This window comes from Bombus bifarius, unplaced genomic scaffold (assembly GCF_011952205.1).
Source record: "Bombus bifarius isolate JDL3187 unplaced genomic scaffold, Bbif_JDL3187 scf7180000009145, whole genome shotgun sequence".
Lineage (NCBI taxonomy): Eukaryota > Metazoa > Arthropoda > Insecta > Hymenoptera > Apidae > Bombus > Bombus bifarius.
In genome coordinates, this window is record NW_022884930.1 from 789,759 (window position 1) to 806,890 (window position 17,132).

At 32.7% G+C, this 17,132-nt stretch overlaps 3 protein-coding genes and 1 long non-coding RNA gene across 6 annotated transcripts; 2 read left to right on the forward strand and 2 right to left on the reverse strand.

Moving 5' to 3' along the window:
- Nucleotides 1–5,369: 5,369 nt before the first annotated feature.
- LOC117213968 lies at nt 5,370–6,656 on the forward strand. Of its 2 annotated transcripts, none has more exons than XM_033459722.1 (2): nt 5,370–5,594; nt 6,403–6,656. In XM_033459722.1, the coding sequence occupies exons 1-2, from the start codon at nt 5,449–5,451 to the stop codon at nt 6,434–6,436; spliced, it is 180 nt and encodes a 59-aa protein (XP_033315613.1). In that variant the 5' UTR covers nt 5,370–5,448; the 3' UTR covers nt 6,437–6,656. The 2 variants fall into 2 exon arrangements, with proteins under 2 accessions (XP_033315613.1, XP_033315611.1); XM_033459720.1 differs by having other exon boundaries at nt 6,362–6,653.
- LOC117213969 lies at nt 6,109–6,770 on the reverse strand. The gene is made up of 2 exons (XR_004488755.1): nt 6,653–6,770; nt 6,109–6,569 (listed from the first exon to the last, which is right to left on the reverse strand). It is a non-coding gene; the product is annotated as an uncharacterized LOC117213969 (long non-coding RNA).
- A 693-nt stretch (nt 6,771–7,463) lies between these two features.
- LOC117213967 lies at nt 7,464–10,160 on the forward strand. Its single transcript, XM_033459719.1, has 3 exons — nt 7,464–8,165; nt 8,739–9,200; nt 9,308–10,160. Exons 1-3 carry the CDS (start codon nt 7,854–7,856, stop codon nt 9,425–9,427), a joined length of 894 nt encoding a protein of 297 aa, XP_033315610.1. The 5' UTR covers nt 7,464–7,853; the 3' UTR covers nt 9,428–10,160.
- A 2,060-nt stretch (nt 10,161–12,220) lies between these two features.
- LOC117213935 (potential E3 ubiquitin-protein ligase ariadne-1) lies at nt 12,221–16,877 on the reverse strand. Of its 2 annotated transcripts, none has more exons than XM_033459668.1 (8): nt 16,506–16,877; nt 14,942–15,215; nt 14,690–14,863; nt 14,530–14,595; nt 14,224–14,439; nt 13,592–14,149; nt 13,289–13,515; nt 12,221–13,161 (listed from the first exon to the last, which is right to left on the reverse strand). In XM_033459668.1, exons 2-8 carry the CDS (start codon nt 15,146–15,148, stop codon nt 13,080–13,082), a joined length of 1,530 nt encoding a protein of 509 aa, XP_033315559.1. In that variant the 5' UTR covers nt 15,149–15,215; nt 16,506–16,877; the 3' UTR covers nt 12,221–13,079. The 2 variants fall into 2 exon arrangements, with proteins under 2 accessions (XP_033315559.1, XP_033315560.1); XM_033459669.1 differs by lacking the exon at nt 16,506–16,877 and adding an exon at nt 15,641–15,822.
- Between the last annotated feature and the right edge of the window lie 255 nt (nt 16,878–17,132).

A 17,132-nucleotide genomic window follows, 5' to 3' on the forward strand; every position in this document is an offset into this window, starting at 1 on the left:
CATTATCTGTAACATAGAAGATTAACAACTAGTAAAGTAACCATTGGCAATTGAAAATGAGAAGTCGTGATTAATTTTTATTAAAATTCAATTTAAGTTGCCATATTGAAATATCTTTGGCGTTCTCGTAAGTTATTAAAAGTATTCTTTTAGAATTTTGTAGCAATAGTTTGCGTAAACATTACCTTAATTTACATAAACTTAATAATTTTATCGATTTGTTGAGTGTAATATTCGTTTCACACATGGTAATAATAATTACCTTAACTTTTTATAGAACATTGTCTTCTTGATGGAGTCCAATGAAACAAACGAATGAAATTACATCCGAGGATCCAATTAGCGAAACGTTACGCGAAACGATCGTAACGTTGATTCAATTTTCCTAAGCGTATAACTCCTTAATTACTCGAGGCTGCTATATTGTCGTGATTATTCAACGTTGTATGCATACACGACAGAAAAGTAACTATGCGAAAGAAAGAGGTCACCGAACGACTCAACCTATGCACTTGTTCCAATCAGGTTTACAAACATGCACCAATTACTTCAATAGACGCGTATACAATGCATTTTAATGAATTTTTAGTGAATATTTATCGTAACAAAATTTTTACGAAATGATACTATAAAGATATAGAAGTATCTCGTAAACAGTATAAATAAGAAAAAATGAACTTGATTGTTATCTAGTAATCTAGTAATACTATATCTAGTAAATCTAATAATCTAGTAAATAATATATTTAGTGATTAATGGATGTCACAAATTTGACGAAACAGTCATCGATCTCTAACTAACATAGATTTCAAGTAGGACCTATCATTGGAACAGCTTATCTATAGTAATAGAAAAATGTAAAATGTACAGATAAAAAATGGAAAATTTATTAATAGGATTTATTAGCATTCATAGTATTCTCATTAGCATTTAATGAAATTAACAATTAATTAAAATTGCACACTATAATACTAAAAATATGCAATCAATAATTAAAACCTAACTGTTTATTTTAGCCTACGTTTTTTATATTTCTACATTTTTGGCGATGTATGAAGGATACCGAATAAAAATGGCCGAATAAGGTTCCTTATCATAACTAAATATTCAAATTGTATATACTGGCTCCAGCCTGTTTGATTCGGTTTAATATAGCGCTTAAGGTAGCCTTTATTACTTAAATGGTAGCTCACGAGTGCACCACTTGTCTGTGAATAGTGAGATATGGTAGATATATGTCTGGATTTAAAAAGATTTTTTATCATAATTCCAACAGGAAACCAAATCTTCTCAAAAGGTATTACCATTGTTTGAATTTTGTATTTAGCCAAAATTTGTTAAGTCATACTAATCTATGAGAACGAATTAAAAATAAATAATAAACCAACTATCTGAATAACTGATTTATGAAGTAATTTTTCCATTGTAGTAAAATCTATAGATTATTTAGTTGACTTAAAATTACTTTCATTCACTTGACACGAGTGATACTCTTCAGACATAATTCCCATATAGTTATGAAGATTTACAGAAATCTAATAGAAATCTGTCGCTCCTAAAATCTAATTTAGGGAAATAATTCACGGATCTTGATTAACCCTCGAACAGCGGATGATCTTAGCAACGTGCAAAGAGTTCGTGTTGCCTTCAACGTTTCTGCAAATATAGAATATACGTTAAAATAATTGCAACTTAGGAGCGACGTACGTCTAGATCCGAATGGATTCGCCATCCGCCAGGAGTAGGGTTAATACATATATTCGAAAAGTAGTACATGTGATATAATTTATTATCATTCGTCATTTATATTCAAATATATCAATTTTTGTGAAACTGCCCAAAGGACTAAATAACAAATTTATTGACTTAGATTATTCCACGTGGATCGATAGATACGTCAGATTATTCAATGAATATGAATGTTTATTAACAAATTATACAGGATAGTTTTAAACATACAATATAATATTGAATAACAAGTTGACCAGATTTTTTGACGCTTACAAAACTACCGAGTTCCAGATGAATAAACATAACCTTCATTCTTAGCCAATAACATCGCAAATTCAAGCTTCGACTAATATCGAAACCTCAAAGGGACAACTATCCAAATGACGAACAACATGCTTTTGGACGTAGAGGTCAAACACGGCTGGTCGTTAGGCCAACTCAGTGATAGTAAAATGTAAAAGGCTGGTTATCTAACACACCCCTGTGCCCTGTTCGAGTTAAATTACTATAGAAGACTTTATCCACTTTAGGCATCGGCCGTCAGGCAATCATCCTATTGCCGTACCATAGTATCATGAATGATGGTAAGAAAAGCTACCGAGAGCCGGTTGCCACGAGTTCCCCTGAAATACTGTGTGCCGCTCACTCACTTGTATTCCCACGGTCCACTTCGCGGCGAGAAAACAAAGTGAAACGATATTTTCAATCGTAGCTGCAGACCACTATCAAGACACGTGGTCCGACTTGACGGATGTCGCGGTAGTTGATATGTTTGTCAGCGACTGGCTGACATTTTAATGGGCCAGAGAAGGATAAAGCACAATTGTTACCAATCTAAGGTAATTCGAGAACGGATGGGTTATCGAGAGAGACAAACGATACGCGTGCAATCTCCTATCGCGAAACAACAAAGAAATGAAACAAGTATGAGAAGCACTTCAGTATGTAGAAGCTTAACCATTGCGAATTATAAACACAAAAAAATTTTATAATATAATATGGACAAAACATTTTGGTTTATTCAATTCTTTATTAAAATAACGTTGTCAGCAAATGCAATAAAAGACTAACGAAAGCCACCCTAAACCATGAGAAGTAATAGAGTGGTTTTCGAAAAGCAATATAGAGATAGTACCCAACAAGGGAAATAATAAACTCGTAATTCGCTAATAATATTAGGTTATGTTTGAAAAATTCGTAGCGGAAGTTAAGAAGCTCATCATCTAAAAACGATTCTTTACGTTGACAAACGGAAAAAGATTGTCTGAATACAACTTCTCGAAAAGTTCGATTAGATTAATAAAAATATTCTATTATAAATGTTCAAATACTTTAAAGAATGTAAAATATAACTGCACTGTACGTTATATTTTTGGCCAGTTAAATCAAAAGTGGGATTTAAATAGTATTTTATGCGAAGTGCGAGAATGAGATACATTTAAATTTTTCCTAAGGAATTCGTCGTGCGAAACGTTGCCAATCCACAAAGCTTCTTATTGCGTCTCTTGCCACTTTAAGAAGCAACTGTGAGATAATGACCCAATTAGATGTCATTTATACGTGACTCATATTGCCAATTTATCCATGTCCGGCTGCCAAGCATTAATGCCTTACGTGTGTGATTATCCACATTTGGTATAGAAAGGTAAACCGCCTCGAATAACGCATAGACAACGTCGATAGACACCTGCGAGCTTTGGTTAAGAGAAATCGTTTATCGTACGGCTTACAAGACCTTCCGTCAGCAAATATTTCTAATCTCATAGATAATTACCATTCGCGATGAGGAAGACTGAAATTCATAGATCAAGCTTGATCCTTTAAAGGTTTAAGTACTACAGTATAATGTTTGAGTAAATGTTCTTATAGTGTTTAAGTATGTAAGGGACACAAAACGGTGGTATTTAATAAGTCGGTAGTTTAACAAATACTTTCTTTTTGAAATAAATTAAATACTCGATAGAAATCCGTTTACATGAATTTCATTTATTTGAACGCTATTTGAAGCTTTATTTGGTACGCGATTATTCTGAAATAAACTCCTATCCTAGAAACGAGAAATCATAAATAGCAGGAAGAATCTATGAACTACTTATCCTTTGAATAATTTAGGAAGGAGAATAAACTAGTTGCAGAAAACCAAAGAGGCAAGAAGCAAGGACGAAGACGGAAGTTGGAAAGATTGTTGTTGATAATAAGCGTAGATATTTGTAGTACCAAGTTATGTGCAATATGAAGAAGCTTATAAAAAATTGTCGTACTTCGTCCTATTTCAAAACCGTCACACTGAGATAAAATTATCGATCGTCCGTTGAGAAATCTATATGTATAAACCAAGCTTCACCGTATTCGTGTCAGGAAGAGAAAAATATAAACCTACTTTTTGCGTTCACTGTACATTGGAGAAGATGGAGCAAATAAGTCTTAAACAACCTTCATCAGAAGCAGTTGAACTTCCGCTATTCATATTACATAAACATATATCATTATTTTATTCAACTTTTAACACATTCCATCCTTTTTAATCTATTTTGCACTAACTATTTTACCTTAAACTTCTTTTCTACATCTTTAATATATCGTGCGAAGAATTAAAAAAAAAGAAGTCTATACGCTAAGTGACAAGTAAAAGACAAAGAACGATTAAAGATGGTTTAATATCGAGACAATGTAAAAATAAAGTGATTGATAATTGTCGTTAGAGCGTCTAGCAGCGACTCTAACCACTGAGAGGGGGCGCAAAACTAGCTAGTTGCTGAATGACGTAGTAGCTCTCATTTTCTTGACCACCTAGTATACACATCCGGTCGGCTCGGTACTCTGCAACTTTCCTACTTCATTCATCGACGCATTCTGTGGCCTTTGAAGGTTGCACAGGCAGAAAAGAGCGGGCACGGTCGCGCGCCGCCGATCAGAGTCAGTCGGCGTGCACGCCGCGCCGCGCCGACCAGTTTCAACATAATAATTCCTTCTTGGAAATACGCCGTGACCACCACTACAATACAAATACCACTACATTCTGCACCATCGCGAATACCAATCGTATTCGTTATATGTGAATCGACGCGCCAACACTTTGTGACGATCGTCTTCTTCCCAGACGTTTTTGTCCCTCTTTTTGTCCTATCGAGAAATATCGTCCAAACAATTACGTGGTTATGTAACCGTAGAAATCTTACTACTATGGTAAAAACAAATTTTATACGAAAGCAAAATTATGTTTCTTTTTTTAGATTGGACATAATATTTTTGGTAATATAAGGAATTTCTCAATGATACGATTTAGTACGAGTAGGAAATTTTAAGGTTATGAACCTTAATTGTATAACGATGGAGGGTGAACGTATTTATAATTACTTACTAATAAAGATTCTAATATGACGACGTAGAATCTAGAAAACTTTACAACGACTGTAGAAAGTATTTGGCACACCGTTTTATTTATTGTAAACTTTACATACTAATTAATTAGATTCAAGTGTATTACTGATTTCATTTTAACAAGCAAATATAATATTTAAAAAAATATAGTTGGGTAGAGATTAATAGAGTTCTAGTTCTTTAAAATTAATAGGTAACTTTACTTAAAATTAGTGAATAATTTTAAAACTTATTAACTTCCTTAACATTCACGGATCATTTGAAATAATTCTTTTGAAATATGTTTCTCATTAAAAGAAGTTTCTCTTAAAAAGAAGGCTATCTACCGACAATTCAATGGAAGACAAACAACATGAATGGTGGACCCATGCGACTGCACAGCAGGAAGTTATAATAACAGGGAGCACGGCATCAATGAAATGGGAAACTACCAATGACTGGAATACTATCGTCATCCCCAACGATCTCTACGTCACCTTTAGGTTAGCAACTGTGACGTGGCTGGCTTTCACCAAGCGCGCCAGCGGCATTGGAATAAGTGTTGCAATTTCTTGAAATCCATATACAATTTTGATTAATATAATCTTATAATACATTATAATCTTATTGCTCGATAAAGTTATATCTTTATCGTTACTCTCAAATTAACATATTTTATATTTCACAAAAATAGTAGCAAATCATTTATTGCATAACACGTTGACTGTCGGGTAATTTTAAATTGTGTACACGCTTCATTTTGTGAGCACTTCCTGGTGCATTAAGTAATTTTATACTGTTATTTCAATATTAAAATTATTACAAATTTTTTACGAAGAAAGAATATATTTGTGACTGTCCTTTTTATTCAAGTATTCTAATTAATTTCGTTAGCGTTGGTCACTATATCTCCCATAACAGGATCGATAAATCTAAAGGTAACTTCTATGGCAAATAGTTTGTTAAATGGTAATAGATATCGTTCCTTTGCGTTACTTCTCTATGGAATTTGAATTGCTACAATGATTCAAATGCTGCCAAAAAGAAAAGAATAAATACTATATCAAATTTTCAAGATCGATACATTGTCACACCTCGTTGTCATGATTGCACCAACCACTGTAGCAACTATAACAATTAACCTTCAATACTTAGTATCAACTATAATAATATACTTGTTATCACGTATGTATACAAAGCGAATTCGATAAACGAACAATAAGAAATTAATTCCAAACAAAACCTCACTGTATCGTATATCCGATTATAGTGGCTTAATCTTTGAAGAAACATTCTCCGTGAATAATACAGCGGCGAGAATACGGCTAAGAACGGTGGCCGATAGCAGGCGAACTCCGCGTTCCATCGAAAATTCCGTTCGTTCGATTCCCAGGGCGCACACAGGTATTCGCGCTTGTGACCGTGCACGTGCGCGAGAGCACTCTTTCGAGGGGAAGGAGGTTATCGACGGCGCCTCGCTGAGAAGGAGAGTAAAGAGAGAAAGGTGAACAGAGGGTAGGGACGAGAGAGGAAATATAGAAGAGATAGTTGAGTCACTTACACATTTACAACATGCACGTTACATTCAAACGTACATGTACAGTGAGTTTGTATGGAGCAGTGGATAACAGTGTGAACCGCGTGCCGGAATACACCAATGGTCAATGGTGGGGAGAAATCGTGAATGATCCATAGAAGCCTGTACCGTTGTGTGCACCATTCAAGTAACCTGTGTTAGTATACAGAGGGTTACAAAATATGTAGCGCATATTTCAGTCTCTCAGAAGCCATGCTGATAAAATTTTGACCACTATATCAGAGTGAGAAATGTGAAATATCGTTTCTTCGAAATTTGAATATAGCGTGTCAATACCATCCGTTCAATCATGCCCTATCGTTAATTATCAAGCGTGTCAAAGAAAAAGAAATTTATATCACGGATGTCCAATGTTAAGAAGATTTATAACGAAAGTATGAAACTTCATTATTGTGACAACAATGTACGAGCAAAATAAAAGTAATAAAATTCTTATATATAGAATGTACAGAATCAAACAAGAAATATTCGACTTTGAATTAACCTTTTTAGAGCCGCGAAATTTTAAAATTGGCATTGTTTTGGACTATTAATAATCAGGTATTTCACGAATTACATATAGTCGAACTTTCCAACTTTCTTATCGTTAGAGAACTTTGAACTATGTAAAATATCAGAATTATTAGCGACTTTGTACGAATATTGTTAAAACTGCAATGGTAATGAAATTTCAAAAATTTCACATAATACACATAACATGTTCGTCAAAATTTTGTACGATAAGAATCCAAACACCTTCGCGAGCCACTGTATTTTGCAACGTCCTATACAACGTGCGATGTATAGATGGAAGGGAATGGACTAGTAGTGGAGTCTGGTGGGAAACGTAAAACTCGGAGTGGGGATAAGCAGACGGAGGAGTGAGGAGCGGTTAAAGGTTCGGCTTCGGAAATGGCCGCGGGAAAGTAGAGAGCGTTACGTCGTCTGGCAGGCGAGCCGAAGTTTTTCGTGTAGAGCGCTCGTTAACCCGGCGCTTCGAGCGTTAGTTCAGCAGCTCACTCTTCAACAGACAACCATGTTTTAAAAACCCGAGAAAGGAGGTTCGATTTTTAAGAATCGCTATTAGTGCCTACGACTAATCTGGTCCCTCTCTGTGGTGAGAGTGGTTCCAACTTCTGACACACACACCGGTGTCTCAAAGAGATCAGAGAGTGCGTACACGAGGATGGCCGGCGACGACGGTGCACCACCGGACAATGAGATCCTCACGGATGGAGAGGGGCAGGGTGCGTCAGTGCGGGGGGAACCGCATTCCAGAGTGGGCGGCATCCTGGAATGCGATCCCCCCGGTAACAAGAATTCGTCGAGCCAGCGAGTCTCTAACGACAACGACTACGCCGGCGGAAGCGCTGATACTGTGATTCCACAGGATCGTAACGGAGGCGGTGGAACACCGATTGCCGGTGATAACGGCGCTCTGTGCCGATATGCTATCGGCACTGCACATACCGCTATGTCTTTTATCGAAGTTTGTCAGGTAACCACACACATATCGATACTTTCGCTTTAGTTAACTTAGGTATTAAGTCACCGAACTAAACTTTCATTTAACTCGACTCCGTTGTCAATAAGCTATATCCTCGAATTTCCTCTCTTTCGCGCCTGTTTCTTTCTTCTTCTAACTCGCGCGTAGCTCTTGCCGCGTTTTCGGGGAAGGTCAATAAAGTCGGATTTCAAAATTAAACCTCTCGCTCTGTTGTTTATTTTTCTAACTTATTTACTAATAACTGTCTTCTTAATAACTGACTTTGATGATTTTCGTTAAATTGCTGAAATTTAGGATATTTAATTCTATTTCGTATTTTACATTCGCCGTAATAGAGATTAAAAATTCCCAAATTAAATAATCTAATCCTAGATTGTTGACTCCCCGATGATATGTTAAGATTTAATATACGAAAACACTAAACTATTCGATGTTCTAAGTAATGAGAGCGAAGCACCGTTAATCGTCTAGTTACTATTCCGCTTTCTCACACATATGTGTATTTACTTCAAAAAATTGAGTGTGACTAATTTGTTAAAATAACGAAGAAATGATCTCTTTCAGATCCGATTGCAGAACTTTTTTCCGCAGCTGATTTCGTCTTCGCGGTATACTCTCTGCGAAGATTCCATAGAGCGAACAGCAGAGTGTTTAGCCAACGATGTGATACGATATCTACTGAAGGAAGATATATATCTGATATCTCAAGACCCAGTTTCCCGTAGTATGAGACACAACGTGTATCAAATGTTGAATAAACATAGTATTCTGTTCGCAAGTATGGTAAATCGTCTAAACGTTGTGCCAGATACGGCATACGAAGCGTTCATGGGAGTTGCGGACGAATTGTTCTTACACGGTGGAGTTACATGGGCGAGAATCGTTTGTCTATATGCATTCATGGGTAGACTCGCTCTGTGGGCACGGGATAGACGAATGCACACTCTAAAGAAAAAATTACCTCTTTACGTCTCCAGATTTATTGGTGAGAAAGTTGCACATTTCATCAAAGGATACGGTGGATGGGTAAGTGCTGTGTTTCCAAAATTAGGATACAAATACATAGAAATTGTTATAGTTTGGACACACAAGTTTTTGTTACATTGACATATGCACATATTGTATTTCTTTAGGAGCAACTTTGTATAGAATACCCTGTGGCAGAAGAAATAAGTGGAGCAATTTGGAGAAGTCTTATAATGACAGGTGCTACACTTGGTTTGGTTGCAACGATCTTAACAGTGACCTCCTGATATACTCTTAGAAATTAATGTATACAGGGTACGTTTCGTGTGAGATCTTCCAGTGTACTTATTTTTTACCAAAATATGTCGAGAAATGATTTCTGGAAGCTTACATAAGTTTCTATATTGGCACAGAAAGTGAAATTGTGTGATCCAAAAGGTATCTTAAAGAATAAGTACAGGATATAAATTAAGTTTCAACCTTGCAGCCTGCACAATTATCGTATCAATGTCACTCAACTTAGAATCATCCTACATTTTATATAACTCCAACAAATATGTAACATAAGTGAACGATAACGATACAAGTTTCCTATTATATTCATATTTTATAACAACTGCAGCTCGATGGACTAGTTAAATTAGCGAGAAAACAAATTTTATTTAATATTAATCTAGATATTTTATCAAAGTAATTTCATATAATACTCAAAATTAACGTTTTAGGTATTTATACCAAACAGGAATCTCAAAATTCTGTCGAATTTAGGTAGAATCAATCTAAATGTATTTATTTATAATTTATTCTAGGTAGAAAATATATTAATAAATTTCCTTGTCAATCAAAGACCATCATAATAAATGCTTGGAACTTATAAAAAAAGCAGTTAAAATAACAATGCTCACTGAATATACAGCAACATTCTCTTAAACAGCAATGAATATTATACGTGATAGTTTCTAATGATATTGCAAAAATTTTTATACGAGTATTCGGAATAAATATTTCCACAAAACCTCAGTTCTGTTAGTTGTATCAGTTATTTTTAAACCTGTAACAAGAAAAATCATTTACAAAATAATGTGATAGGCTTAATATTATATATATATATATTACATATTATATATATAATATTATATATTATATATATAAGTATATATACATACTTGGTACTATATTTTGCATGAATGAAATATTTAGTTGATATATTTCCAACTTTTTAAATATAAAACTTTAGCAAATGCAAAGGAGGCTAGATAATCAAATCCAAGTAGCTGATTTTTATAACAAATGTTCATTCATTGGATCTAATCGAAGATTTTAATGTCTTATTGTACACTTAACGACTATTGACTATAGTATTACTTGATAATACATTCTAAATGTTATCGATGTCATATATAAAATATATCACGAAAAATATAAAACCTTAATACATTTAAAAAGAATGAAAAATAATTATGTATTAAATAAGGTCACTGTTAATTTCAAAAACGATTACTCTTAAATATACTTGCTTATATGTATTATAATACTTTGCAGAAACTGATTCGTATGAAAGGCGTATTATTACCAAAAAAATTCAATTTTAAAAAAGGTATTATCTTAAAAAAGAATTAATGTTTTCGCGGTAGAATTATTAAAAATATATTTAGTAGATATTGATATAGTTTTATTTAAAATAGCATACTTATTCAAACGTAAATACAATCTACGTACTACTCAAAATATATTGATTTATTATTTGATACCAGAATGCAAAGATTTCAAACCACAAAAATTTCTAAAATACAGAATAATTAGTAATGAGAGTATCTATAATATGTCCTGTATCCTTTTACCTTCCGTTTAATACGGTACCAGCGTAAAGTATCGATGTGTTTAATCTTTAGATTAAGATAATCTTTTAGATTATTGGAAAATTAAACACATACTTTTACTAATGACATACTTTACTAATAAAATACTTTACGCGATTTCTGTACACATATCACCAGTTATTGAAAACTATTAAAAAATTTGTAAACCGGGTATTTGTTTCTTCGAATAATACCATTACTTTTATGAAATTCTTGTTGCTATCCAAAAATCTCAGCATTGTTTGAATGTATTATGTTTTTCGAGATATGTTTAACAATTCAAATCTAAAACCAACTACTGAAATTTATCGCACAGGTCTTAATAATAATAATCGAATGATCGATGTATGTATAAATTACACAAAATTTGTTAAATTTCTTTAAATACTTTTTAACGTTTGAATATAAAAAAAGAAATAATTCCTTGATTATAGTTTATAACTTTATGCATTACATGAACATACAATACAAAATCATAAACTTGAGAATAATTTGCTGTGAATATATCTAACAGTTTTTCTTATTTCTACTCAGATCTTGTGACTGTACAGAACACAATTGCTTTTTTTTATTTTCTTTTAATTGTTATATCCTAACGAGGATAATAGTAAGAATCAACAATTCTTTTTAATAAACCTTCAAATGTTTCTACTTTAAGGTTGCTAATATCGATATTACAACTATGTATAAGTATGTATTATGCATTTACGTGTGAATATATAACTATATAACTATACAAACGGAACTCATTTCGTTCCCCACTTATATAACAATAAGTGACCAACGTACCACAATCATTAACCATCAATTACTTGATTAATGATATATGAAACATATCGTCAGTATTAAGAATATCTCTCACCAAACATGAAATAAATTTTAAAGAAGCAACGATCACATATTAAGTAAAAGGAAAATGTTTAATTTCTTCTTGATTTTAAATAAAAAAATAAACGAAAATATTTGATATTTCCATACCTTTAAAACTGAGTGGTTTGGGTATAAATAATATTCAATTTCCTATTCGGTATATTAATGCTGAATAATGTGAATTATTAATCCCTACGAATGTTGGACCCTGTTTTAATAATTTGCTTAAAGCAAGAAAATATTATAGTTTACTAATAATTTAAGTATCTTTATTTTTTACTTATGAAACAATTTTCAATCTTTTATTTTTACAAATACAAAAAATATTCGTTTTAAGAGTATAATTTCGTGGAGATTATGTAAACAAAAACAGAATAAAAGGTAAAGAAATATAATTTTATCTAGAGATTGCACACAATACTGACGACATGATCACTTTAGTTCAGTTTCTCATAAAGATTGGCAGTTATAGCCTGGACGTATTACTGTCCAAAACAGAGCAAAAATGGTAAGACATTTTATGAATCTTATCTGCACCAGTATCCTGTTATATCCAATTATCCCTTTATAAATCGAGTGCACAGGATTGACAATAAAAGACAGATCAAGGTAGTCTAGTTCTATATTAGCCTTTTCATGTACTATTCAAAGCATTCTCGAAAAGTTTTTAACCATAGATCAAATAACACTTTTCCGGAGAATCTTATAGTAGTATGAAAAGGGATACACAATGTATTATACTATGGCATTAAAATATATTAAGCAAATTTTTCGATAATCCTTTTTTTTTTTCAATACAGCAACACACTTCGATTTCTTTTATATCATCGTTTATCATTCGACATATTTAATATATAAAATTCATTTGAGACTTGAAAATATTATTGCAAGGCATGTTTATGAGGGATTGAAATATGTAACGATAAACAGCACACAGCAAGCGCAAATTAGCATCGTTAATTAATGCGAAAGTATTTTACAATTAGCCTGATGGTAATAGGATTCAATTTTAATAAATTCAAAAATTCATAACGATATATGTGTTGCCACAGATCATATTACGTTTAAAGTATATGTAACATGTAAATCACTTGATGACATGCTCTATTTTTGTTTTCTGTCAGCTTTCTTGATTTATCACAGCTGGGGCAAAAGTGTCAACAGTGAAATCTTGTCTCGTATGCCCAAAAAACAAAGTTGGTTCAGGTCTCTATTCAACATAGTCCCACCAATCTTTTTCATAACCTTCATGTACATGTTCCAAAAGCACTTTCCTCCGGCTATCGCAATATCTTAAAATAAAAATAATACGCACATGTATATATGCTCTATATCTTAAAAAATTTAGTTCTTGATTTAATAGAATTGTGTTATAATGATGAAAGAAGGAAAAAATATGTTTACTAATTAATGACCTACCTATATTTGTCTTGAACCTTTTGTTTAATATCAGCAAGATTTTCACTTGTAATATCTCGTTCAAGATATTCAGAGAGGCGTTCTGTAGTGCCCTCTAGATCCTTTTGGTTGTCTTCAAAAATCACAGATTGGTTATTTTTTCGCACATAATAAGCAAAAACATAAGTATACATAAGAGTCTGTCTACAGGAACACAAAATGTCTACTGCTTTCTTTAAAAATTGTACCTGAAAATGACTCTTTTATAAAATGCTGCTTTTCGTTTCATTAAACTACATTCGATTTAGCTATAAGTAATTTTACCTCAATCCATGACATGTTATGTTGCTGCATTTCTTCCATTTTTTCTTTTACACTTGCATATAGTTTACTTTCAAATTTCAATGATTGCATGTGATTTATGTATCTATTACAATAGAATAGATATCTTTGTAATGCAGATCGCGATTTTTCTTGAGCATCTCGTGCTGCTTTAGCTTCTTCCTCATCATAACGGTTACAATTATACCAGCTTGAACCATGTGGTTCCCATGGTCCAAGACACACCCAACAAAAGTCAGTTTTACAATTTTGATTTTTGCATACCATATGATTACAGCCACCATCTTTTTCGATAGTGACGTTACATTTTGGGCATTCTTTTGTGTTTGCTGCAATCCAATTTGACGTTTCAGAATCATCGTCACACTTCTTTATCCATTTGCGCAACAAATGGCATTTTACTGGATCATGCCAATTTTCACCACAATGGAAACAGAATGTATGTCCACATTTACAGGTTACTGGTCTTGCTTCTACATACTGCACTTTTATTGCATTATTACAGTCTGGAGATGGACACCACCTTAATAACCTATTGCACTATAAAAAAAAATATTAAATAGTATTGTTGTCACATAATTTTTCAATAAAATGAAAGATTAAAAAATATGTACTTCAACAAAACTATTTGTTATTAAATGTTGATATTTCAATTTCACTTTAGAGTCTTTTATAAGACGCATAACACTGGCATCATCAACTAAAATGTCACAAGCATGTGCTGCACATGCAATCGTTTGGCCAACTCCTTCTTCCATAATTTTGGTTGTAAGATACTCTCCCCAACAGCCAGTACAAAAGCGATGTCCACATTCGAGTCCAGTCATCATCTAAATTTGTTTTGGATATATTTAATGCATACAAGCATCGATTTCAGATTTTAACACAAATTAGTATTTTGTAGGTATTCATATACATACTGCAGATGGTTGAACAGTAAAACAAATTCCACATTCTTCTGTACCATTTGTTGAAGTTCTTCTGGCCTAAAAATTTTAAATATATTGTTAATGCAATTATACACACATACACACACACATTTGATTTTATACATAGTGAATAGTATAGAATTTTATGTACTAGTGAACTTTGAGAAGATTGAGTTCTATTTATTAATGGACCCTTTCTAAATGGATTAACGACTCGTGCTTCTGCAAACAACTTTTCCTGATCACCATCATAAAAACGCTCCATTAATTTTTCTTTATCCCATTTAAAATGATTTAATAATATACGTGTAGTTGTGGCTGGTATCTATAATCAAACAATAAAATATTTCAACTGTAATAACAAAAATTAAAAGTTTTTTTTAATCTTGTGAATAAAACATACTTCTACAACTGTGTTAACTTCCTTAATAGAATCAACCATGTGTTGCACTATTTCCTCTGTTGATAAGACTTCAAATGGATAATCGTCAACATCCGTAGCCCGTTCTCTTAGATTTCCAGCCTCTATTTCCATTGCAAAATCAACATCATCTCCGCTAGACTCATTACCAGAATCAACATCATCGTATGTTTCTTCTTCAGAATCCATTGTGAATCTTCTGATTTATTAAATAATTGAAATACTAATATATCCACTTACTTTATATATTTTGTACCTGTATAAAGAAATAAATACAATTTATATTATATCCAGTATTTTGACCTTTAAACCAAATCTTGTGAACGTTCACTTGACTCATTTGTTCCACTACATTGTAATTGAAAACAATTAAACTATCTGGTGTACGTATATGATAGTTAAATAAAAACAGTACACTAACACATTTTTATTTCAATTTGTACCCCAACTTAAATGGCCACGAAATTATGCAAAAAATAATAGTGTGAACACGAATGTATTTGCAACTGGTTTGGTATTACACTTGATGAATTTCGACACAATTTTGGTTCGAAAAGCTATCACACCTGCACCCGCGAAATACTATTGTAGCGGAACAAGGTGAAAACAGCTTATGTTCAACACATGACGTCATCGTTCGCTACTTCTCGAATAAAGCAAGAAACTTCGTCATGAGTTTACCTTAACTTACTGTCGATAGTAACTAACGAAATTTACAATCACGATACTAAACGATTCTCAAAATAATATGAACAGTTAAAACTTCAAAATATTTTTGCCATCAACGCAAGCAAGAATAAAATCAGCTGCCAAAACATCCGAGTTGAACTCCGGCAGCTGATACACTGAAAGCTATTTTCACGGAGTAAGGATGAATGAGCCATCGTGTTGTTAGCCAATCAGAACACCTCTGTATACATACTACCCAATGACATCCTCTGTTTATTGAATTGATATTTTATATTGTCCTTTTCTTACTATTAATTTTTTGCTTTAAAGTCCATTCATTTTACACAATTTTAGATTTTATATTGTGATCAACTGATTTACATAATTACGGATAATTATACCTCGACGTAAAAAAATTGGTTTAACATAATTTGTTAAACTATATCTTATATTGAAAGAAACATTATGCATATATTAGATTGGGAAAAGAAAACATACTAACACCTTTAGTGTTGAGACTGAATTGAGGCTTAATTATTTTTTGCTCCCAAACGCTTCAATCATTTTAAGTAATTGGTAATGTTTATGAAAATATATAAATAAATAAAAATATCTTGTTATTTTATGACGTACAGTATAATTAATGAAAACGATAAACTGAATATATAAATATTATTATATACTTGACGAATATAACAATCACAACAATTTTCCACGAATAGTAGAAAGATAACTAAGGAAAATTCACTTTGATATCGTTCTGAGTGTAAGAAGACTAGTAAGATGAAATTGAAGTTCGATTAAGGATTTTAATGAACACCAGATACACTTTATGCTAAATATATATCGATGTTGAAACACATCACAGATATATTACCATGCACGATAATCTTTTTAGCCATTGCACTGGACAAATCACCAAATCAGTAGGCTAATCGAGTAAAACCATAAATTAATCTAGAATGCACCGTTTGCCATGAAGAAAGAGACGAGCTTATAGCTCGAACACTACTGTCACGTCCATAGCAGTATGTGCGATGACTTTTTTCTTCTATCGAGTCAAATACGTTATTTTTTTTTTTGCGTTCGCTCTCGAAAATGTAAGATTTGAGTTGATCGATGGACGACAATAGACACTAAATTTCACGTGATACTATCCGAGGAATTGAGAATCTAAGAGGGACGCGACAACGAAATGTCTCGTCACCAAGTACCGTTTTTACTGACTTTAGTCAACTACCTGAAGTTAGCTTCTTACGCGTCGTACAACTGACACACATGGGCGTCTTTACACAAAAATGTTTTGAAAATAATTTTCAAATTATTATTATAATATGATAATAACAATACGTTGATTTTTTTTTTAGAAAATTAATAATTATTACAATAAAGTCGCAATTTTATAACCTTTCAGAGTAATAGTTTCTAAATAAGTTACTAATTATAAATAAATTACGAACCTTTTAACTTTCGATCGAGGTTTTAAGTTACGAATGTTGTACAA